The 23,423-nt window shown below is 42.8% G+C and overlaps 4 protein-coding genes across 6 annotated transcripts in view; 3 read left to right on the top strand and 1 right to left on the bottom strand.

The window, feature by feature from the left end:
* Positions 1-11,966, top strand: part of LOC139655617 (coronin-1C-A) — a 40,941-nt gene extending 28,975 nt beyond the window's left edge. For all 3 annotated transcript variants that reach the window (XM_071533063.1, XM_071533064.1, XM_071533062.1), the window contains exons 3-11: positions 2,958-3,080; positions 4,078-4,207; positions 4,649-4,830; positions 6,466-6,585; positions 6,954-7,058; positions 7,185-7,330; positions 7,573-7,630; positions 7,781-8,023; positions 8,862-11,966. In XM_071533063.1, the coding sequence (XP_071389164.1) occupies positions 2,958-3,080; positions 4,078-4,207; positions 4,649-4,830; positions 6,466-6,585; positions 6,954-7,058; positions 7,185-7,330; positions 7,573-7,630; positions 7,781-8,023; positions 8,862-8,981 (1,227 nt within the window). In that variant the 3' untranslated portion in view covers positions 8,982-11,966. The remainder of the gene's footprint in view (positions 1-2,957; positions 3,081-4,077; positions 4,208-4,648; positions 4,831-6,465; positions 6,586-6,953; positions 7,059-7,184; positions 7,331-7,572; positions 7,631-7,780; positions 8,024-8,861) is intronic.
* A 1,726-nt stretch (positions 11,967-13,692) lies between these two features.
* On the top strand, positions 13,693-18,310 carry tmem119a (transmembrane protein 119a). The gene is made up of 2 exons (XM_071533075.1): positions 13,693-13,822; positions 15,579-18,310. The coding sequence occupies exon 2, from the start codon at positions 15,594-15,596 to the stop codon at positions 16,350-16,352; it is 759 nt and encodes a 252-aa protein (XP_071389176.1). The 5' UTR covers positions 13,693-13,822; positions 15,579-15,593; the 3' UTR covers positions 16,353-18,310.
* A 1,816-nt stretch (positions 18,311-20,126) lies between these two features.
* LOC139655615 (leucine-rich repeat-containing protein 24-like) lies at positions 20,127-21,521 on the top strand. The gene has a single exon (XM_071533060.1). It carries the CDS (start codon positions 20,127-20,129, stop codon positions 21,519-21,521), a length of 1,395 nt encoding a protein of 464 aa, XP_071389161.1.
* Positions 21,522-21,607: 86 nt separating this feature from the next.
* On the bottom strand, positions 21,608-23,343 carry iscua (iron-sulfur cluster assembly enzyme a). Its single transcript, XM_071533074.1, has 5 exons — positions 23,222-23,343; positions 22,901-23,014; positions 22,693-22,803; positions 22,509-22,587; positions 21,608-22,328 (listed from the first exon to the last, which is right to left on the bottom strand). Exons 1-5 carry the CDS (start codon positions 23,321-23,323, stop codon positions 22,237-22,239), a joined length of 498 nt encoding a protein of 165 aa, XP_071389175.1. The 5' UTR covers positions 23,324-23,343; the 3' UTR covers positions 21,608-22,236.
* Positions 23,344-23,423: the final 80 nt, after the last annotated feature.

The raw sequence follows: 23,423 nt of genomic DNA, 5'->3' as shown, positions 1-23,423 counted from the left end.
AGCTTTGGGAAATAGGCTGCAGGAATATGGGCCTCTTTGCTTGAAGCTAAACTAGCCTCTCAAATATCTCTATGTGCGAGGAAATTAATATGCACTGAAAGATATCACTGAATTGGAAGGTTTTTTTTTACCAGAGGCAGATGGAGTGTAATGCTAGACACTGTATTGTGTCTACCTGGCGATGCAAATGGTTTGTAATTTCTGCTTTACAAAATGAAGGAGGAATATTCAAATAGGCTGAGCACCAGTTGTCAGGTCACCAATCTTGTAGTTAATGGTAACATCATCTGATACCAGTCAGTGGCAGATTCATTAGAATATCTCTACTGACCACAGTGTCAAGCCTGTGTCCTTTACTCTCAGCACCAGGGTGTATTTTTGAGGTGTGTTCACTGGACAGGGTGACGTTTGGACAAGATCTTGTGATTTTCACATAAACATACGCGCACATGCACACACAGTGTTCACTCTCACATACACTGGACTTTGATCACTGAGCTTTGAGTTGGAGTATGTGTCACGGCCCAAGTCTCTCAGTCAGGTGATTGCATGAGGTACACGCCTACTGAGATTTTCTTTTTCTTTTTTTTTCTTTACATTTTTGTACTGACTGTGACCTGTGTGTATATCCAGCAATTGTAGGACCATACTGACCTAGAAGCTAAAACATCTGTTCAGTCTCACTTCTTATGGGCCGACTTAAGATGTGAGTCATGTTGCATGGTGAAATCAACCACAGTACTGCGGGGGTGCATTGTAATGTGGCAGCAGGCTTGAAGTGCCAGGCTGTCTTGTCTGCTGTGGCAGAGGCAGGGAAATGATTCTCAAGGCTGGAAATCCTGGACAACATACTGACTCATATCCTCCTATCATATTAGCAGCACTTAAAGGAACAGCTCACCCAAAATGAAAATCATAACTCACCCTTGTGTCAATCAGAACTCCATTGAAGCGCATACAACCACCAAACACACATCAAGTTAGCTTCTTCTCCCAGACAGTTCAAGTGAACAGGATCTGCTTGTTTAGAGTTCCCAAAAGAGCATAAAATGACCATCATATTTCTCCTAACAATACAAGTGTTTTGTAGCCAAACAATTGAGCCCAAGAGGCCACTATGTACCTCATTACTTCCTATATTTACCTTTTGTGCATAATCATTTAGCTACAAAACCCAGAATTTTCATTTTGGGGTGAACTGTTCCTCTGTGTAGCTTTCCTTAAAAACACCACCACTACCAGCTGGGACTAACTGACTTACAACAATCTGTGGTAGCTTAGTAACATTTAGTTCCCGCTAGTTCACTCTTTTTATTGCATCTCTTTAGTCGTGCTGTGTGGCTTTTTAGAACAGTGCATCATACTTAATTATTTTCATACTCAACCTACTTCCGTTCGTGCGTAAATCTTTTGAAGTTCTTGCTTTTAGTAGCTTGCATCTATTCTTTTTATTAATGTGAGTGATTGCTTCGGGTCCTGCCTTCTTGTACTCCTAAGGTCTTGCAAAATCTCTTCCCTTGCCTCTACCCCCCCACCCACCCACGACTGAATATACAGCTCTTAGATTTAGTAGCCCATCTTGAGCCGTTATTGTCACTGTGCCCAGTCTAATGGCAGAATAGCTGTGGGCAGTGAGTGATTTTTATTTAAAAAATGTATATATTAGGGAAGCCATTATGCTTTAAATAGGACTGCAGCAGGAGGACTCTTGCTACAGTAGGTGACATCATCTCTCCGGCCCTGCGGTGGCACTTGGAATCAACAGCAAAGAATCGGGTGTGTCTCATATTCCCCATCCGCCACAGCAGCGCTTTGCTCAGACACCACAGCGAGGAGAGACAGCACCTGATTCTCCTGGCTTGTGGGGTTAAGAGGTCGAATCCAATTGCAGCCTGATTCCAGGAGGACAGAGGAAGTCAGTCGATATAATTGGAAGCTCCATTGTCTGGTGTGTGTGTGTGTGTGTGTGTGTGTGTTAGTCAGTCAGACAGAAATGCATTTGTGGTCATCTGGTCCATGAGTTGTGTAAGTATGTTATATAAAAGGCACAGTTTGGTGTTTGATTCAGGGTTATCATTTTTAAGTAAGAGATGCTGTAAAAAACTAAGCATTTGTTGGCATGCATCGACTGTATAATGACGCCACCACTAATAACATTCCTTAATTAATGTGGGTGGTCCAATAGGGACTAAGTCTAATCTCGGTATGCTTCTGTGTAGCACGAATAAAACCCAAGCCTCTTTTTTGGCCGAACGATGGAGTGACAAAACAAGGCTGATGAATCTCTGGCTTTGGCCTTGGGGCGATTATGTTTGTACCCCTCTGTGGTCGTAATGCATTAATGGACCATGTAATAAGACACTTTGCCAAAATTTCATTTCAAAATGTAGGCTAGGCTTACAGCACTTGCCTGGGGGTTTTTGTGGGACTGGGCTCTCCCCTCGTGGCTGGAGATGCCCTGTCAAATTCACTGACCCCACACAATGGGCCATACATGGTACATTCAAATCTCAGACAAAAAAAGATTTATGAAAATATTGTGTTTTCATTTTTCTTTAATGTATCAAAAGTTAAAACTATATTCTATACTAAATTTGTAAATGAGGTCTCATATGTCACTCACGATCATATTATGAAGTCACATTTTGCCATATTGCCCCCATTTCTCATTCTCTGCTGCTTTTGTGATTTTTGGCAATTGCTCAATGTGTAGAATGCAATGCTCTCAGTTTGTGCCACTTGCAAAGAATTGTGTTTTTTCCCCTTGAGGATTGAATCAGTGGAAACTCCTCTTCCTAAATATTTATTTGTGTGTGTGTGATCTTAATTTTGCAGGTGGGATTTAGGATTATGCAGTAATTGTTGTGTTCGCTCCTCCGGCATGGACTGTGTTGTCTAAGCAGGACCAGGCTAAGACTAATCTCATTACTTTGTGTTGTGTATCTTTGTCTTTACAGACGGGACGCATTGACAAATCCTACCCCACAGTGTGTGGTCACACAGGCCCTGTGTTAGACATTGACTGGTGCCCCCACAATGACCAGGTCATTGCCAGCGGCTCCGAGGACTGCACAGTGATGGTAAGTACAGTTTCCCTCACCCTTTATACCTGAACTGAGACCTCTAACTATAAATTGTGTGAAATGGTAACACACACACACACACACTTACTTAATCTACTAGGTGACAGGAGACTACATGTTTTGATTGCGAAAGACCAGATTTTTGTAGCCGTGGGATGGGTGCAGGCCTCACCCTCTGGATGAGATTAGGCTCAAATATGTGTCGTAGGAATCAGAGCTGGGGAATGATTTAGCTGTTTTTATTGGGCTGAGGTCACTGACTTGTTTGAGGCTGCTGCTGTACTTTCCTCCATATGTCCTTATTTGGTCCATGAAAGGCAGCAATCAGTGTGTGTGCTGCCTGCTTTAGGTATGCTGCTGCCACTTCCTCACCTGAACGTGTTGACTTTCCCAATAAACCCACTCAGAGGATCAAAAACACCACAGACTCTGAATCTGTGCCATTTTACATTCATGTTTGCAGAAGTTTAACCATCAATGGTTCCTCTCTTCATAGCACTTGATATTGAAATTTCACAGCCTAAATAGACTCTTAGTAGTGTTAAGTTTAGATTAGGGCTTCCTTATTAACTACTGCGTCATGTGTCAATAGTGCACTCTTACAGAGAACTCATGCATTATGGAAAGTACAGGAGTGTCAAGGCACAGACTTCCCTATTTTCATGCAGGCCATGTAGCATATGATTTTACTGGCAGAAGGATAAGCATTGTTCAGTTGTTGCGATAATGACAACGCTTATGTTGCTAAATTTGACTGTATACCCCCTCTGTCTCCAAATCGTATAGATTGCCCTTGACTTCTAGGTTTCTGCTGCCCCCCTCAGGTTCTTTTTGGGAACTGCCATATATGGTTGACTTATTCAATGAATAAATCCTTGTCTTAGAGTGTACACATCATTCAGTCAAACATCAAGGGGAAATTGGTGAGTCTATATCCAGCAGGATTCTCTCTCTGTTTACAATTCCTGACCTTTTCCTATCATGTTCTCAATAGGTGTGGCAGATCCCTGAGAATGGCCTGGTCACCTCCCTGTCTGAGCCGGTGGTGGTGCTGGAGGGTCACTCCAAACGGGTTGGCATCATCACATGGCACCCCACAGCACGCAACGTTCTTCTTAGTGCAGGTGAGTGCCTTCCTCTCTGCCCCTTGAATACACAAAATAAGACCGGGAACAATATATGATGTAAAGACATTATGGGGACTAATTCAGAGGCGTTGCGCAAGAGAGATAGAAAATATATTGGATATTTCACATTTCCCTTTAGGTTGTCAGAAAACAACAATAAGCTGGGCTGGGCAAGAGTTTAACAGACAGTCTAGTGTTTGATTAATTAACGTGATACCACACAAAAGCCCATCCTTTCTGTTGTTCTCTGTTCTCATGTCATTGAATGGAGACTTGGCCCCAGAGTTAGCCTGTGAACCTTGTTGATGTTTGGTGTGAACACTGAACTCTTAGCCAAAATAGTCTGTTAAGGTAACAGCCTCCAAGGCAAAATACTCTATCACAAGCATACTTGTCTTGGATGTGCGAATGCTTAGCTTAACTTTACTCTATTGCCAGGTTGTGACAACCAGATCATCATCTGGAACGTGGGCACCGGTGATGCCATGATCACCCTGGAGGATATGCACCCCGACGTCATTTACAGCGTCTGCTGGAACCGCAATGGCAGCCTCATCTGCACCTCCTGCAAGGACAAGAGCATCCGTGTCATCGACCCTCGCAAGGAGAAGATTGTGGCGGTGAGCTGAGTTTTCCAAGAAATTAAATTTGCTGATGTCTCTCTTTTGTAGGTCATTGTGTCTCTCTGAGAGGTGAAAACTGATTTAGGAGATCAGATGAACTACTTCAGGAAATGGGGTAGGAGGCTGGTGTAGCAAGTAGGGAGACTGCTTCAACTGCAAGGCCTGGGTTCAGGCTCCTGTGACAACAAGCACCTGCCGCTAACGTGTCACTGAGCAAGACACTGAATTGCTACCAGCTCCAGGGGCGCTGTTCTGTGTTACAACAACAATAGTCAAATACCCCATTTACACTGAGCCACTTAATGCGTCTTGAGCAGATCGGATGGCAGCCCGATCTGCAAAAAAGCCAAGTGTAAATGCAACCAAAACGCACTGGAGACAGTTTGGTATCCAATTGCTCAAACCACCTTCGGAGGTGGCTTGAGATGCATTGTGTCCTCAAATTTGCCAAGTGTAAATGCATCGGTCTTGTCAAGACGCATACGGCAACCGTCAACTCATCCCAAACGGAAAAACGTCTCTCAACAATGCCCTTAATGAAAACTGATGCATGTAAATGTGCTTGTCATTCCATTCTCTGTGTGAGAAAATGGCAAAGACGGAAAAGAGCAATTTCCCCTGTAGCCTCGGTTCAGGCATCACCAACGAAATAAAGTTTGAGTGGCAACATGTCACAGCAGCAGTTAATGCCGCCAGCTCCAAGAGCCGGACTGTTTATAAAGCTAAAACAAAAAATATATATGAAGATATAAAGGTTGACCCCAAGAAGCTCACTGCGGTGGCAGAGAGCTGCTGCAGAGGACGGCTGTGCGCCCGGCACCGGCATCTCCAATGCACTCCAGCCGTGCGCCACAAAACCGTAACGCATCATAAATTAATATATAACCTTATGGCCATATGAGCCTATAATGAAACGTAGATGCTTTTTGGACAAACGATAGGCACTATAAAGACACTATTTAGTTGTAGACGTTCTTCTGACATGGAATATTATTATTAGAGGGTTTTCTAATTTGCTGTAGTCAGCCTGGAAGTGAACTGAGTGTAAAGGCCATTTTTACTTTATTTCAATACTTTTGCCATCGAAGTCACCATTCCCCACTGTCTCAAATGTGCGCACGTATGGATCAGTTTCCGTAGCGGTACACACATTCTCACTACAAGTGTTTTTTTTTTTTTTATAATCTGTGTGAAGTAGCGGCTGCTATCTAACTTGAAGAATATGCAGAAATGCATACAAAATCTGAATTTCTGTGGCGCCTGCCATCTCCACATTTGCATACATTGCGGGAAAGCAGGGAGAGATGCAATCGGATTTCTATGTGGCTAACGGAGACGCATTGATGTGGCCAGGTGTAAATGGAATGTGGATAAATCATATCTGGATACTATCCAGATAAGGGACGCATGAAATAACAAGTGTATATGGGGCCAAAGTTCCTTAGGCAGGCGTGTTCCACGGTCTAGGAGCCCTGATGGCAAAATAAAGGAGAAATTGCCTTCAGGGATTAATAGTACAAATGAATGAACAGAATGTAGGGTTTCTGATAAACTGCATGATTTTTCCTTAGTTCAGGAAATTGTGACTTGGCCACTCAAGTGTTGTGCTGACCTTTGAACTATACTTCACAGGAGAAGGAGAAGGCACATGAGGGAGCTCGACCCATGAGAGCCATTTTCCTGGCCGATGGGAATGTCTTCACCACAGGTTTCAGCCGCATGAGTGAGAGACAGCTAGCCCTCTGGAACCCGGTAAGCTTCTACATAACTACTACTGCATAACTACAGTACTCACAGCTTATATGTTCCACGCTATTGCAGCAAATTTATTTGTTATAATATGGCAACAAGCATGAAGAATTATAGCAGAGGATAACGTATTTACAATGTTGTTTAGCAGGCAAGCAGGCAGAAAAATAAATTCAGTCAACAGCATAAACAAAACAGTATGCACCTGTTAAAAATAAACACAGTATCCACCACTATACACAAACCTCTAGTCTAACAACCACCAACAAAAGGCCTTTTTTCCACTCTCTTGAGACCCTCTAGAGTAGAATGGATTTTTATTTAGGCGCTGCGCTCCTAGGCTCTGACTGATCTTTATGCTTCATTTTTAGCATAGCATGGATGAGGCCATTTCTGTTCACGAGATGGACACCAGCAACGGAGTCCTCTTGCCCTTCTATGACCCAGACACCAATGTGGTTTACCTTTGTGGAAAGGTAAGTTCCCTTGAAGTGCTTAAGTCGATTCAACCATTAAATAGCAGACAGTTGGAAGTGTGGGCTTGATTTCCATGAAGTTAAATACAGAAATAAAAGACTCTTCTATTTCTTGGTGATTGACAGGGTGATAGCAGCATCCGCTACTTTGAGATCACGGACGAGGCTCCATTTGTCCACTACCTCAACACCTTCACCACCAAGGAGCCCCAGAGGGGCATGGGCTACATGCCCAAGAGGGGCCTTGACGTCAATAAGTGTGAAATAGCTAGGTAAGACTAAACACCCAGATGGCAGAGATGGATGGATAATCTTTTCCTCTGATATACAGAATTAATTCTGTGTTTTGATTCTATTCAGTGTGGAATTTATTCACCACTAGGAGGCAGTAGTTATTCATAACATAATCACTGAGCTCTCTTGGCACAGCCCAAAGTAAACATGGTTCTAAGAAATGTTCTTTAATGATGCACTAAATTGTGGGTAATTGGGCTTTGTAATTGTATGTTGACAGGTTCTATAAACTGCAGGAAAGGAAGTGTGAGCCTATCATCATGACTGTACCTAGAAAGGTGAGTCTTCATCCTTAATGGCAACTTTGCAGACAGTTATTAAGCCTCTCATCAGCTTGCCTTGTCACAGGCTGCTCTGTAAGGCCCTACCGTGTAATGTGTTTGCTACAGTGTTTCTTGACAGCTGTCACTCTGTCCCCCCCCCTCCAGTCGGACCTATTCCAGGACGACTTGTACCCAGACACAGCTGGACCAGACCCCGCCCTGGAGGCTGAAGAGTGGTTTGAGGGCAAGAATGGAGACCCCATCCTCATCTCCCTCAAGCACGGCTACGTCCCGGGCAAGAACCGCGACCTCAAGGTGGTCAAGAAGAACATTTTGGACAACAAGCTGACCAAGAACACAGAGAACACAGGCCCAGCCAACAAGTCTGCCTCTCCCACTCCATCGATTGTGAGTTCTGCTGTTTGAAGTGCACTGGCGCTCTACAGGGTCTGTTACATGCAGCCAGGTTTACATTAGACCAGACAGTCAGTAGACATCAACAGACATCAGACTACTCTTGTTGGCGACTGTTGTCATGGCTCTTATTTTTGGACGTTTTATCTAGGTTGGCTATGTACAGTATGTACTTTGTGCTATTTCAATATGGATACTGTCCGTCTGCACTGGGTTGTTCTGGCCTCCTGACTCCCAGCTCCATCACTGTGACTCAGTCATTAATGCACCTCAGGTCCGGCCTCATCACTTTGTAGCTGGGTCTCTGGAGCATGCAGTGGTTGTCAGACTGACTGTATATGTATATGTAAGAAGCATGGCAGATTGCTGGCTGACTTCATGAGGTGGTTTGTAGATGTTGGTCAGCCCCATCTCTGACCCACAAACTGAGGGTCTGCTGCTGCTCTGGGCGCCCTGCTGCTGGGCGTCCTGCCGCACCTCACCCACAACACAGCCACCCGCTCGGGACCCAGCCCATGCCTCTGCTTCTCTCTGCAGCTCTGGCCTGTAATCACAGCCCACTGGGCTCCTGCAATGCAGCCTCCTGGCGAAGCATGTTAACCCTCAGAGTTCCAGGCCCTGCCACATGGCACATGCAGTTCAGGCTGTAGGTAGCGATTGAACAAAGGGGGGTGTCTTTTGGACTACGTTAACCTAAAATTTGGTTTGATATTAGCCAAAATATGACTGTAGGTGTGCTTCATTTCACAGCATGGTAGTTGTAGCACTAATGTGATAGAATGGGTACAGGCATGCCAAGAACGGTCTCACATGTGTCTTTTGTCTCCCACAGAAAAGTGAAGCCAAGCTGGAGGAGATCTTGAAAGAAATTAAATCCCTCAAGGACCTGGTCAGCAGTCAGGAGAAGCGAATCATCAAACTTGAAGAGCAGATGTCCAAAATTGCCATTTAAAAGGACCCCTTTACCCAACCCACTACAATTCAGGACGTTCCATTGGCTGGGGGGTGGGCGGGACCAGTCACTGCCAATCTCAATGACAGCGTTCCGCCTGAGGCCTGCCTAGCAACGATCCCTAGCAACATTCCAGATGAACTTTTTTCTTAGCCAGCCCCTAACCCTCAGTTAACACAGGTGGAATAAGAAGGACGTATGGCAAACTTTTGCAGAAAATATTCTTGCTTTTTGGTGAAAGAGAAATCTATTCCTTTTAATCTGTGGCAGTCATTTTTATTTTGTCTACTTGTTGTATAAAAAGTCTTACATACTCCTTTTCCTTTTAGAATTATGACCAAGAAAATTCCAATGTGAACAATTCCCATTTACTATGGTATACCCAAATGTTTTTTTAAGTAGGTATCAGTATTTCATGTCCCCATACTCTGACTTACACTGTTGCCAAATTTGCAGTTTTGTTTACACCTCCTTGACAGTATTTTTTTTTTCTCTCTCTCTGTTTTTGTGGGAAGATTCAAAATGCAAACCGTGAGGCTCAATGCAGTTGCCGGTTATGCAAGGAGGGGGGATTTCATCAATGAATCATTTACTATGAAATTATCAATCAAGAAAAATTGGATAGTTATGATAGGCAGACTGACAACTCAAACTCTGTAATTAGGAGGGAATTCAATTCTGATTGAATCTACATACATTTAGCTGCCACAGTCTCAGACATAAATGACAACATAATTCTTGCTGTCTGTGTTAAAGCTACGTAAATCTATACTTCTTTCTGGTATTTCTCCCATCCCCCTTCCCGCCATTCTAATATGCTCTACTGTCAGTGGACACAACAATGTAAACATACATTCCTTTCATACCTGCTTTATTAACATGCATTGTGTGCTTTATTGGAGTAAATGACAAACGACTTCCACAAATCTCACTTGCCATTGTTCATGTGGAAAGAAAAAAAAAAAAAAATGAAAATTCCTCTCTACGTTCTGTAAACACTCTACTGTAGTCCATGGTGCTGACTCTGGTACTGTGGCCGGTTGTTATTGTGACATTTATGGGTTTATATGATTTTTGTTTTGGCTGTGTGCTGCCCATGGAAGGGCCAATGACGTTGTAGATTTTCAACCGTTCTGCAGAAAAGGCCTGTCAGCTATGCTTTGTTTTTGTAAGAGGTTCAGTCACCAACCTCAGTGTTTAGTATGCGTGGGCTTGCTCATGTTCTGAAACACAAGTGTAGTCCAGTATAGTGGGATTCTTTTTCCATCCTTCCAGTTCATTATATGCCATCCCCATCTCAGATCTTTTTATCTGTTCAACCAAGACAGGAATGTATATGAAACAACTAAGTAATCTCATTTTGACTATTTTCAACTGTCTGGTGATAAAGCCGCAGATTGCTTCAGAAACCATTCGAGATCGACCATAAAGGCTTGAAGTATGTGTGAATATGTGCCTCATGTCTTTGGCCTTTTGGGTATTGTTGTAAGGATGTACCTGCTTTGTTTCATGTGGGGTTTTTGTTGTTTTGTTGTCACTGGCAGAAAATGTGAGGGAGGGGTTGGTTATGAAATGGACTCACAGTAGAATGTGTAAGACTTGCCTAAAACTACGATGAATTGAATAGTTGGGTCATTGCTTCACTGTTAATTTTAGCCTGTTTCTTGCTCCAGCTGTGCTTATATCCCTCTTAGCACTTCCACTTCTTGGTTTTTAAATGGTTATTTCTCAGATGCCCCGAGTCAGTATAATTAACTAGAAAAACAAGGAACCATTGGATTGTCCAATTTGAATTGTTTTGATGGATTTGCCAGCTATGATGAAAGCTCTGTTTTGATATTTTAGTTCGGATTGTTTCCCAGAGGGAAGGTGAGACGGGTAGTGGTTCAGTCTGTTGTTTGCCTTTAAAGTTTGTTACCACTGTAAAGACCAGAAAGTGCCATAGAGGTGACCATGGGAGTGTTTATAGAGGACTGTGTGAATAGATTGAGTTGCTTAGAAAAATTAAGGTATGATAGGTGCCCAGGTTTAACACTTTAACAAGTTTAACATCACTTTGAGGTGCTACATAAAGTATTTGACACATCCTTTCTTCAATGGACGCTGTTAGCAAAGCATGTCAGCCCCCTGGATGATGTCATCCTCCCAACCCATCCTACAGAACAACATACATTAGGCAGCATTTCTGATTACGTTTAGTTGGGTGCATTGAATCTGATTGCTCTAATTTGCCCCCAACATTTGGATGCTTTCCACCATGGTACGGGTACGGGTATTAAAAAATGATGTCAAACCGGGAAGCTGTCAGCTAAATGCACAGTCCATTGATTCATCGTGGCTTCAAGATGTAATCCTGAATTCGAGCACCATTGAGTCACATAGACGACTAAGGAAATCTAGAGTGCTACAGCAATGTGGGTCTGACACAGAAGACCTGTTGTCTTAAACTATACTGCCCTATCTTGTACATCAGACTGCCACTCTATGGATTCTTTATAGCACTCTAGGCACGAGAGCTAAGATTTGAGGAATATTAGTGAATAGTTATCCAAAGGGACACCGTAGGTTGGAGAAATGTGCAGTTGAAAGGTAGATGTATGTTTGTAATAAAGGCCTAGAAAAATGAGTGAAAGCTGTGTAAATAACTTGACCATATTTTTTTGTATTTTTTTTTTTTTTTTCTTAAATTCTGTTTTGTGGTTGTGCTGAAGAGGGTATTTGTATGGGAGTTGGGTTATGGTGGGTTTTAAATGTTTCCCCTTGTCTGTGTTCCCTGCACCTTGCCATAATGCATCATGAGAAAAGCAGAACCTCTATTATATCGCAGGTATTATGAATATCACAAGAAAGAAATTAATCACAGAAGAAAACAAACCAGGATTAAGCCTCATGTGGAGGTCTGCTCAGCGTTTTTGTTCATTATTCCTGCTTCAAGTATCGAACATTGATTATAAGAAAAATTAATAAAGAAATTTTAAAACGTGGGCTCGCTGTATAGTTTTGAATTGGTGAATGCGCCTGTTTCTGGGGATTTTAGGGGGATTATGTGCACTCTAAATTTTCATTACAGAGGAAAGGTTTTGACAAAAAGACAAATACCTGTACATTTCTCAAAAAAAACACCTGTTTGGCATTTGCCTCAATTGTCACTCTGCATTGAGGTTGTTTTAATATACTAAAACCAAGACACATCACAAGAAATAGTAATCTTAAAAAAAATTAAAGACAACCCTCTAGTATTGATCCCACATAAACTGTCAACACATCAACACAAACCATCCAAAGGCAGATCCCTGTCAATGTGCACAAAATCAGGCATCCTATAAGAACAAATTGCTCAGTGGCCCGACTGCTGAAACAATAAAACTTATAATCAACTAAATAACTAAAACTAACAGTTGGAAAATGAATTGATAGAGATAGATAATGAACTAGACAGTTGCTTGAATCTAAGCTGACGTTAAAATCAAAAGTGAATTATTTTCTATAGTTTGCAGTATACGCATTGCTTTGTAGATTCATGACCCCATTTTTACTCTGCAGTAAAAAAGTGAGCAGCCATTAGATTTTTAAAGTTTCAAAAAGAGGAACTCTGCTCTTCAGAGGCACTGTCTTTTTGCCTTTGCAGATTTATCGCTGCTGCTTTATGGGTATGTTGTTACTTTCTCTGTCAAACACTTGTCTTTTGTGTTATAGTGTTTTTACTATGGGGAGACAGTAAGCCAAGCACCACAGAGGATATCCACAACAAGAAATAACCAAATGCACAATTTCAGTTGCATTCTCCAAAGATCAGATGTAACACACTTCAGAAGCAGTCTGTGTTACAGTGTCTGTTCATACACCAGTACTACCAGGCAGTGAAAATAGTCCACAACAAACTGACAAGTATGCATACATTGAAACTAAAATGAATCTTGATCAAATCCTCTCAAACCTTTCTTGTGAATTGCCACCACATTCATGCTTACTCCCCAGCTGACCAGCCACAACATCAACATCTCCAAATCAAATCACGGAAATAAAGATACCTGACTTGTCTCAAATAGACGTCCTGCATATTGACAGATATGTCTTGAGGTAAATGCTTGTAAAAGACCATGAAGTTTATGTGTTCACTCTGTACATGTGTTTTGGGATGAAAGGCGTTCCTTCTCCCTGTGCACTGGTCTTGTATGCCCTATCGGGACAGGCTGTAATCAAGAGGACTTAATTAGAGAGGACTCAGTGGGAGGCAGAGAAATCTTGGGACTCGCCCTGCCAAGAACAGAAATACCCGCTGGCCTTCACCCTAGGAGTCATGTACTCACTGTAATGTTCTTGTGAATGTAGAAAGCTCAATTTTGACTGTCAATCTGATAAAGACAAAGTCTGATAATCAAAACATAACCTGGTAAAAAGACCTTTGGCCCAAAAGTCTTCCAATGACGACCCTTAATGGATGAATCAGTTTATCCTTAGGACTTGCTCCCTGTATGATAAAATCTCACAATGTATAGATTCACTTCTATATGGCTGTTCCTTCTATAATGGTTCAGAAATATATATATATATATATATATATGGTTGAATCCCAAAAGGAGGATGAGGATGGGAGGTAGAAAGGGAGGGAGGAGAAGCTGGAAATAGAGGGATGGACATCGTTTCGCAGTTAGCAGGCTTTTTAGAGCTCGGAAAAAAAACCTCAGTATAACTTAGTAGGGAGGGCGGATGCTTGGAAGCTCTCCTCCACCCTTACTTTCCTCTCATTCCTCCGTCTCTCCCTTATTCTCTCTTTCTCTCTGTCTGTCTTTCGCTCTGTCTTGTTCTGCTCAGAGGACAAACCCAAGATATCACATTCTGTAAGTATATATTTCTATTTTAAAGTGGATATTATCAAGGAAGGAAGGTTTAGATAAATATTTCAGGGATTTCAGGACAGTCTGTGTATCCTGACAACATTTCAGAAAAGTTTTTTTAGTGAAGTTTCAACCTTTATTATCTGTTGAATATACTTATTTAAGGTTGAGAGATACATTGATTTTTTTTCTCAGGATCTGTCATCACTGAGTGTAATGTTTTGACAACAGAAGTCTTATTCTATTGCCAGAAACATCAGAAAAGGCTTCAACGTGTCAAATTTAAATTGAATGAAATACATTTTATAATAAGTAATATCCATTACAGTGAATGCCTAATCTTCGGTCTGTCTGGCTCTGGCAGGAATCCAGCTCCTAATAATGTCACTTTGATGACAGACGTGTTTTATCTGTAAATGCCAAGAGCTGTAGCCAATAGACTGTAGAAGCTAATAATGTTTTACATGATCATATGAGATTACATTTTGAGATAGTTCAAGCACTCAAATGACACATGAAATGGATTAATTGCATGACCGGCGTCTGGATGGCCTTCAGTTGAAGGTGATGCGGACCCACCAGTGGATTCCCGGAGATGTAATTATGGCTTGGTTAAAATTATGGTGCAGTGAGTCGCCGTCCTGTAGCTGTACATCCAAGGAGGAAGATCCAGCCTAACATCTGGTTCAGCATAGTTTGTATTACATATGTACGACCACACAGGGAGACGTGGGTACGCTATATAGTGTGGGAGCTTCACTAGGGCTATAACATGATGCTGATTAGAAGCTTGTCTTTACAGCTAAGCATTGTCTAATTACATACTATGTGAAGAGTTAAAATGTCAAATGGTAACAGATTCAGGTCTGCCCTAAAGGTTGCAATTTTGAATGCTAAAGCTGCCTCTTGATTTCAGATTCAGATTCAGAGAAAGCTTTATTGGCAAAAATCAAGTACTGAGTGTTGCCAAAGCATATTACAGTAGCACAGGACAAAATAAGGTACAATACTAATTTTCTTGATTTCACTTTGGGGGGGGGGGGAGAGAGAGAGAGAGAGAGAGAGAGAGAGAGAGAGAGAGAGAGAGAGAGAGAGAGAGAGAGAGAGAGAGAGAGAGAGAGAGAGGGGAGAGAGAGAGAGAGAGAGAGAGAGAGAGGAGGGGGGGGAGAGAGAGAGAGAGAGAGAGAGAGAGAGAGAGAGAGAGAGAGAGAGAAGATAATCTAATATTGGGTACAGGAGAACAGTTTATTCAGTCAGTCTGTACTGTAACTGCAAGCTTCCCTGCCTGCAGAAATATCTTCATCAGTCTCTGCCACTGTGGTCTGCTGTAAGGCAGCTGCTGCCCAGTGTAAATATAGAGGCCGCAGCCACAGGTCTCCCCACGCCTCCCTGGTCCCTGGGGAATATATAGCTTCCTCTTGGCTTTGGTGTGGTGGATGGGTGGCCTCCCTCCACTCTACAAATTATAAGCCCTTCAGCACCAAACTCACTGTCTCCACCCCGAATAAGTAATGGCTACTCCACTGCCTGCTAAAATAGATCTGATGCAAGAAAGAAAAACCTCGAAAAAACCTAAACTGAATTTTCCTTTAATGCATATAGTTGCATTACAAAGGGAAACAACACCTCAAAAAACATCATTATTATTTTCATACAGTCTGTTGCATGACAGAGTGCATGCCTCTGCAGCTCTAAAGATCAGATTTAACTGTGGTTCCTGTTTTGCCTCTTGATTCAAAACAGCCTGTTCTTGTTTCAGGACTCAGAAGAGAAGATGAATTCCCGCTCTGTGTTCCACCTCTCCTGTGTCACCCTGCTCGTGCTCTGGTGCAGCGGGTGTCATGCCTCTCCCCTCTACAACATATCCATGGACGGCAGTGGCGACGACGGCGAGCAGGAACTCCTTTTCCCAACCTCCTTCTCCACCCGAGCGCCTGCTCACATCACCTCCGCCACCAGCGCTCCCTCGCTCACCAACACCATCACCACCACCATGATCCGCCTGAAGGACTTCGTCCTCAGCCGAGTGGTGGACTTCCTGCAGGAGAATCTGCTCATCATCATCGTGGTGACCTCTCTTCTCATTGTCATGGTCTTTATCATCTGCTGTGCCTCCGCCATGAGTCATAAGCGCAAGTTGGAGGCCTACAAGCCCCCGGCTCATCCGGCCAGGAAGTATGTGGCAGATAAGACCGCAGGAGTCAAGGGTTCGAGCGACTTCCAGGACCGGCCGTACGCCGTCGACCACGTCAAGAGGATCCAGACTCAGAGCATGGCCTCCCCCAAGAACCTGCGCATGCCCTCTAAAGCGCTGGTGGGGGAGAAGGGCAGGGACGTCAGGTCGTCGCCTCGCCAGGAGGTCAGGAAGGTGAGACAAGCAGAAGAGGTGGAAAAGAGGAGAGAGGAGCCCAAGCACAAAGAGCAGGCGAAGCAGAGAGAGGAAGTGCAGCAGAGCTCCGGTCCCAGCTCCAGCTCCAGCTCCAGCCAGCCTGTAGTCTGCACCTGCCATCTCAAAAGGCAAACCACTAGATGAATCTCAAGGCTGCTGCTGACATAAGAGATGAAATCTAGGGAATCGAACCGTGAAATAAATACATAAGGAGACAGGTGGTTTATTCCAACAGAGGTGGGCAAAATATATCAAAATGTCTTGTGAAGCAAATTAGAATAGCCTTTTTACAACTCCCAGCAAGACGTGTTTTAGGTGAGATACGTGCCCTTGGTATTAAAAAAACCCCCACATTAATCTTTGAAACAGTAACATCTAAACATTTGTGAACATAGGAAATACTACCTTGTTTTATCCAAAGCTAAAAACTCAGCAAGAGAGATGATAAGTGCCCAGAAAGCTGAGTAAACTCTCAAGTGTGTTGCCACACAAACGGACCTTAAACAACCAACACCTGCAGCAGGTGTGTGGCTAGAGGGAAAGTCATGGGACTGGAGAGATAGTAGAACAGCAATCCAGGTCTATTTGCCTCATGTACTGCTGAGGCCTTATGGTGTAGCCTACTAATGCAATCAGCTGGTTGTTTTTTATCATTAGTCTCAACAGCCTAGTATCATACCACTGTGCCATTAAGGTAGCATGACATAGGGAAATATGTTTTTTAAATGGTCAAGATTTTCTAGTTTGATGTCTAGTTTGATTTTCTATTGTCTGTCTTGTCTGTCTAACCCTAACCCTATAATTCAGTATTTTAAAAATATAAAACTCCCCTTAGAAGCAGTCTGCAAGATGATGATTTCCCCATGCTTGCCAGGTAGAAATTACAAAACAGAGAAATAATATGCATGTATTTTAAATACATGTAGCTGAAATCCTTCACGTCCCAATGTTTTCAGCTAGTGGTACTGCTGACAGTCTTGACTGAATCAGCCTGTCAATTAGAACAAAACAGTTTCATGCTTCAGCAGGCTTGTTGAGGTTTTTAATCCTTTATCTCCACCCATACAGTACATGCCTTGGCGCTGAAAATGGTTGTGAGAAACATTAGACTTGGTCATCAAATATTGATATTTGTGAAAGTTTGATAACTATTTGTTGTGTGTTTCCATGTTTCTGTTTGTGAATTTTGGTGTTTATAGTGGCTCAGTCCAATAAGATTTTTGGTGCTGTAAATGAGACAAAATGAGATGCCAGTAACCTTGATTTATTGGACGTGATGTAAAAAACCACAATCTCCTCATATTTACTTTCATATTAACTTCATTTTGTATTTACATAGTGTTATTTCATATCATATTGTATTTCACTCTGAGGCTCTAATTCACAAAGGTTTATACCCAAAACACAATTTGTACCTGTGTATTTTCTGGGTAGTTGAACAGCTAAAATAAATGAATAAATAAATAATAATAATAATAAAAAAAACATTATTTTGAGCATCCCTATTTGTCTGAATATTTATTTTTGTTGGTAATTTGGATCTGCCTTCAAATGACAAATACTTTTCTGGAAAACAGCTTTAATTTGTTCTTTGGAGTAAACACTTTGTGAATCAGAGTCAGAGTTTTTCCACAAATGAATAATGGACATATTTATGTATGAGATAGAGTTTAGGAATATAGTTATTGTTGTTATGTTTTTTCTGATCTACAATCAAAAACCTTTTCTGCTAGTGTCATTGTTTTAATGGTTTGACTTAGACTCATGGAGGCTAGTAAAGACTTAAAATCAAAAGCTGAGACGTTTTTATTTCACATACTTATCTGATTTGATTTGACTTTAAATCCATATTACACTGGAGATGAGCATCTGAAAGAAAAGCTTCAGCTCACTGTCCCATTACTTATGCTATTGACTCTATGTATTTAAACCATGTGTGATATTCAGTTTGTATAAGGGCCGGAATTTGGTAATGTTTATATACTTTTTTCTCATTTAACCCCAGATTGTTTTCCCAAGAGCTTTCGAGACAGATGCTTCCTCTGTGACAGTTTTGTTTACAAGATGATAATTAATTTCTCTTTGCTTGAGTTTAATAAAATGGTTGATGTTGATGTATCTCTCGTTATTGAAAATGTGTGGCGGAAACGGTGGAAACAGTTTCATGATGAAAGACAAATACAGTCTTGACATTTAACAAGAAACCTAACATTAGAAATGGCATGAAAGGGCGAAAAAGAGAGGATGCTAGCTACGTGCACATTATGTATAACTTTGGAATCTGTAATTTTGAGCTATATGTACTCAAGAATCATGTGTAGCTGTTTTTAAGGTAATTACCCAAACGTCAGATGTGTAATATCTGTCCTCTATAGACATAAATTCTACTGCTTTCTTGTAATAAGCTTAGTATTTACATTGTGGAGGTGTAAGCATATGGACACACACACACACACACACACACACACACACACAGTGCGTTGGTGTTAAGGTAGTTGGCACCACCATGTGAAGTCCTGCCCAAACACAAAGGCAGCAAAAGGCACTAGAGCCTAGAAATGACGAGAGCCCCCTTTGTCCCGCCGCTGGCTACTGAACAAGTTTCTATAAATATTTCAACAGCCGTCAACCAGATACATGGAGCACTTTGCTCCACAACATGACATGATGTATTTCCTATTAAAATCTTGGAAGCACTGATTTGTTTTAGTGACGCAAAAACTCAGATTTTATTTCAAATAACATTTTATATGTCTGATGTGTCGAAGCACACCAAGTGCTTCCAGGTTAATGCTGCCCTCATGTGAACACTGCAAGTACTGACAAGTCCTCCTGCAACCAGATTTATGTTCATGACTTTTAAAATGACCAGTTATACTGTATTTTATGGGTAGTTTCTTTATAAATGCCAAGTAACTGACCAACATCTATTGTTAAATTCATTTAAAAAATGATTGCAAATTCCATTTCATGTTGAAGAAACAACTGAAACACAAATAGGTTTTGAATAAAAAGTAAGAGTTTGATCCGGATAATCAGCAGGTATTCAGAGTGTCAGCTTACCCAGAGCAGACATCAAAGATGATGGCAGAACAGCTCAAAAGCAAAGCGTAACCTTGTAGTGGCTGAAATGTGAGAGCTGACAGAGCCTTGCGCTAGGGTCAGATTCCCTGCTCTTTTGTCAATGAGGTGCTAAATAATTCTGCAAAATACTACCCCTTCACTTTCACTCGTCCCACCAGGTGATAGGAAGGCACAAGGCCACAGGACCACCCAACCAGGCTCTGTCAGAGGCCTGCTTGCTACGCTCACCGTCTCCTCGACTTAAACCACGGGAACCTCGACCTTCGGTAACCTCAGATGAGGGAATATTTAGGACAACTGGGTTTCTTTCGCACTGCACCTACTGCGGACGTTCCCGGCGTATTACATTTTGACGCACTGCCACAGAACCCGGAGCTCTCAAAACAATTTGGATGGTGAAGAGGATCCAGAATAGGTAATACAGCACCTTAAGGCTATCGTTAAACTTTGATGAGCATCTGCTTGAAATTCTCAACAGCAGTGGTTATCTTTAGAGACACAGTGGATCATGTAAGGACCACTGGGAAACGAGGCTGCCAATCTCTTCGGAGGAGCAGATATGAGAGAATGGTGAGTGATAGAGCCTCAATACATTATTCTACACTGTTTAATGTTTGCTAGTAAAGGTAAGACTTATCTTATTCGGATTAAAATGACAAACAACGTAACGGACTTCAGAATGTTACCCAATACAGTTCACACTGTATTCACACTGCATGTTTCTCTCTCGTCATGTCGTCCTCTCTCCTTCCTCGTCCCTCACAGTGAGTCATGCCTTGGTGCCGATGTGGTGTCCTACTGGTTCTCTGTGTCTGTCCTCTCGCCTGCCTGGTGATGTCTCCCTGTCCGCCCGGCTGCTGCTGCCCTCGCCCGGGGTTTTTGGTTCTCTGCGAGTCCCTGGGCCTCAGGTCCCTCCCTCGCTCTGTCCCCCTCAGTACCTCGGCCCTGTCTGTGGCCAGAAACCAGCTTTGTAACATAGACCACCTGCTCCGGCCCTTCTCTGGTCTGCATGAGCTCAGTGTCAGTCATAATCAGCTGGCCCGCTTCCCTCGCGGCCTGCCGTCTAGCCTGGAGACGCTGCAGCTGCAAGAGAACCGCATCACCTACATCACCTCCGGCGTCCTGCGGCAACTGGGGAACCTCACTCGCCTGGATCTGGAGGACAACCGCATTCGTGCCATCCAGCCGGGAGCGCTTCAAGGCCTTGGGAAGCTGCAGGTCCTGACACTGAAGGGCAACAAACTAACAAGCCTGCCTCTGAATCTTCCACCCTCACTGACCCACTTGGACCTTTCGGCTAACTGCATCTCTGTCCTGGACCTGCCCTCGCTGTCTGCACTGGTAAACCTGCAGGTTCTGAAGATCAACAGCAACTGCCTGCGTTCGGTCCCAGAGAGCGCCTTCGACAGCCTGCCGCGTCTCCGATCTGTGGACCTGGCGAACAATCTGTGGGTGTGCGAGTGTGACATTTTGTATCTTTACCGCTGGCTGCTGAGTGGAAGGCTGAAGATGGCCACAGACCTGGTGTGCACCGAGCCAGTTCATCTTGCACACCGTCTGCTTCTAAACCTTTCCGTCATGGCGATCTGTCCTCGTGTCCTGAAGCCAAATGAGAGAATCCACCAACTTGGCTTCTCCTCTAGACCGGAAAGAAAGTTGGAGACCCCGACAGTGAAGCCCACGGCACCTGGAGTCCAATCCTCATGTGTAAAGAAGAGGGATTTGGGAGGTCTGACTGACAGATCATCACAGCAAAAATCTGCGGAAACATTCACCACCACTGGACTCCTTTCTGAAGTTCGTAATAGTCGTCAGGATGTTCCTTTGACTCATATATTGCCCGAACACTACTCTTTAGAGACTCTTAGCTATGAGGAATGTTTGTCCCTCAATGCAACACCACCATCTGTAAGTCTGCCCCATGTTAGAACCACTCCTTCTCCCCCCGCTGAGGAGCCAAGGTGCCTGGACAATGTCACAGGGCGGTACCCTCAGAGTAATTCTACCTCTATTGATGGGACAGGCTCCCTGCTTTCCACTAACAAAGCCGGCCCCTTGCCCACTCCCAACCCCGGGCCGGTCGCTCCGCAGGACTCTGCAGTGGTCATATCTCTGCTGGTTGTGTTGTGTGTGTTGGTGGCTCTCCTAACGCTGGCAGTGCTGTTTGTACTGAAAAAGGTCCTGACGCGCCAACAGAGGGTGGCTCCACTGCAACAATCTTCAAGCTAATATAAACTGCTGAGATATGAAACTTGGCTTAATGTAAATCTGGCGGTTGACTTCGGCACACAGACGACTGAAGCACATTTGTCTTTACCATTTAATTCTCAGTAAGAATGAGACAAGCACATACACAGAATCTTATATCCTGTATCCAATGTGTTATACTCTGTATGTGTAGTTTAGCTATTGATATATAACTGCATTTTTTTAAAGTGAATCCTCCTATAGTGACTTGAGTTTATACAATCAGTAAAGCCAAATAAAGCTTTAATGCCAAAAAATATACACAACAAATACACCTCAAATTATAATTCCTCATTTCTATATCTAGGCTAATCCATTTTCCTTGTAGACAAACACTCTGCAATAAGAATAATATTGAGCTCCCTTGTTTAAATTTACTGATCAGAATTGTTTTGAAATATTTAATTTTAACTTACTTCAAAATCAATATCAGTTATCAAACACTGCAATTTCTAATCATTACAACAAAAGAAAAAAGAAATTACAACTATAAACAGCATTAACACCTAGCAGTTGTGTTCTGCGATATGGGAATCTTTGCTTGAGTTCAAATTATTGAAACCACAGCAGTGTTACAGGAAGATTTCCATAGACTTTCCAGGGTGTACCAGCTGACCTTTCCAACCAATCTGCCCACCAACACTGCAATCCATCATTACAATGCTGGTGCTAAGATATCACTAAAGGGACACTGATACTAACTGCTGGCTTTCACACGCTCCTCCTTCTTCTCCTGCTGTTTGAGTCTGTAGTCTGACAGAGCTGCTTTTATGGCATCTTCTGCAAGCACTAAAAGAAAAGGAGCAGGAAAGTTAGAGAAACATTATGAGCATGAATTCCAACTGCAGATGCAACAAAACCTGTTATTTTCCCAAGAATATTGTGTTCTTTTTAAGCTTTTCAAGTCAGTGTGTGATAATATTAACTCAATGCATAAATGAATGATTGGCTTTGTTGCCTTGAACTTACTCGAGCAGTGAAGCTTGACTGGAGGAAGGCAGAGTTCTTTGGCAATGTCTGTGTTCTTGATCTTCAAAGCTTCATCAATCTGCATGATGGAAAACAGAATAACCAGAAATCCAAGAAACTAAAACATAGTGCTTATAAAAGTAATGGCCATTGTTTGCTTTCAAACTCGGATGTGCTAACTTACTGATTTTCCCTTCACCCACTCAGTTGCCAGAGAACTAGAGGCAATAGCTGAGCCGCAGCCAAACGTCTTGAATCTTGCGTCCACAATCTTTCCATTTTCACCCACCTGGATCTGTAAATAATCAAGATACACACTTGTATAACTGCACAATGTGACACTGAAACTCATGACAGGGACAACAAACACCACAGTTTTTTGACCTCCATACCTGAAGTTTCATTACATCACCACAGGCTGGTGCACCCACCAATCCAGTCCCCACGTTCTTGGCGTTTTTGTCAAGGGAACCCACATTTCTAGGGTTCTCATAGTGGTCCACCACCTGCACAAAGTCAAAAAGACAGAAAAGAAACATACAGACATAGTACTGTTGTTCAGAGTCATTTAAGGTGAGAGAGGACGCCATTGGTGAAGTTACACCTACTGGCAAAAACAAACACACACGTAGAATCATTGACGCTATAACATACAAGGCTTAGTTCATTCTGTTCATGTGAAGGACAAGTTGAAAACAGATTAAATGACTTACCTTTTCGTGATATGAACAAAGTGCACCCAGCTCCGGGCCGAGTAACCTTCTGCCAAACAACACCAGCGGGGACGCACACTTTCGTAAGGAGACCATCGCCATGTTTTATTTTTTACGATCTGTGGATCAGACAGACGACAATTCACGGAAACTGACGAGTGATCACGAGGGGACCCGTGGCCAGCAGTGAATTTCACTGGCC

Source organism: Centroberyx affinis, unplaced genomic scaffold (genome assembly GCF_046629955.1).
Source record: "Centroberyx affinis isolate AG114_WGS23_722 - 3 ecotype Tasmania unplaced genomic scaffold, CSIRO-AGI_Caff_v1 ptg002319l_1, whole genome shotgun sequence".
Lineage (NCBI taxonomy): Eukaryota > Metazoa > Chordata > Actinopteri > Beryciformes > Berycidae > Centroberyx > Centroberyx affinis.
This window is presented reverse-complemented; position numbering and strand designations above follow the sequence as displayed.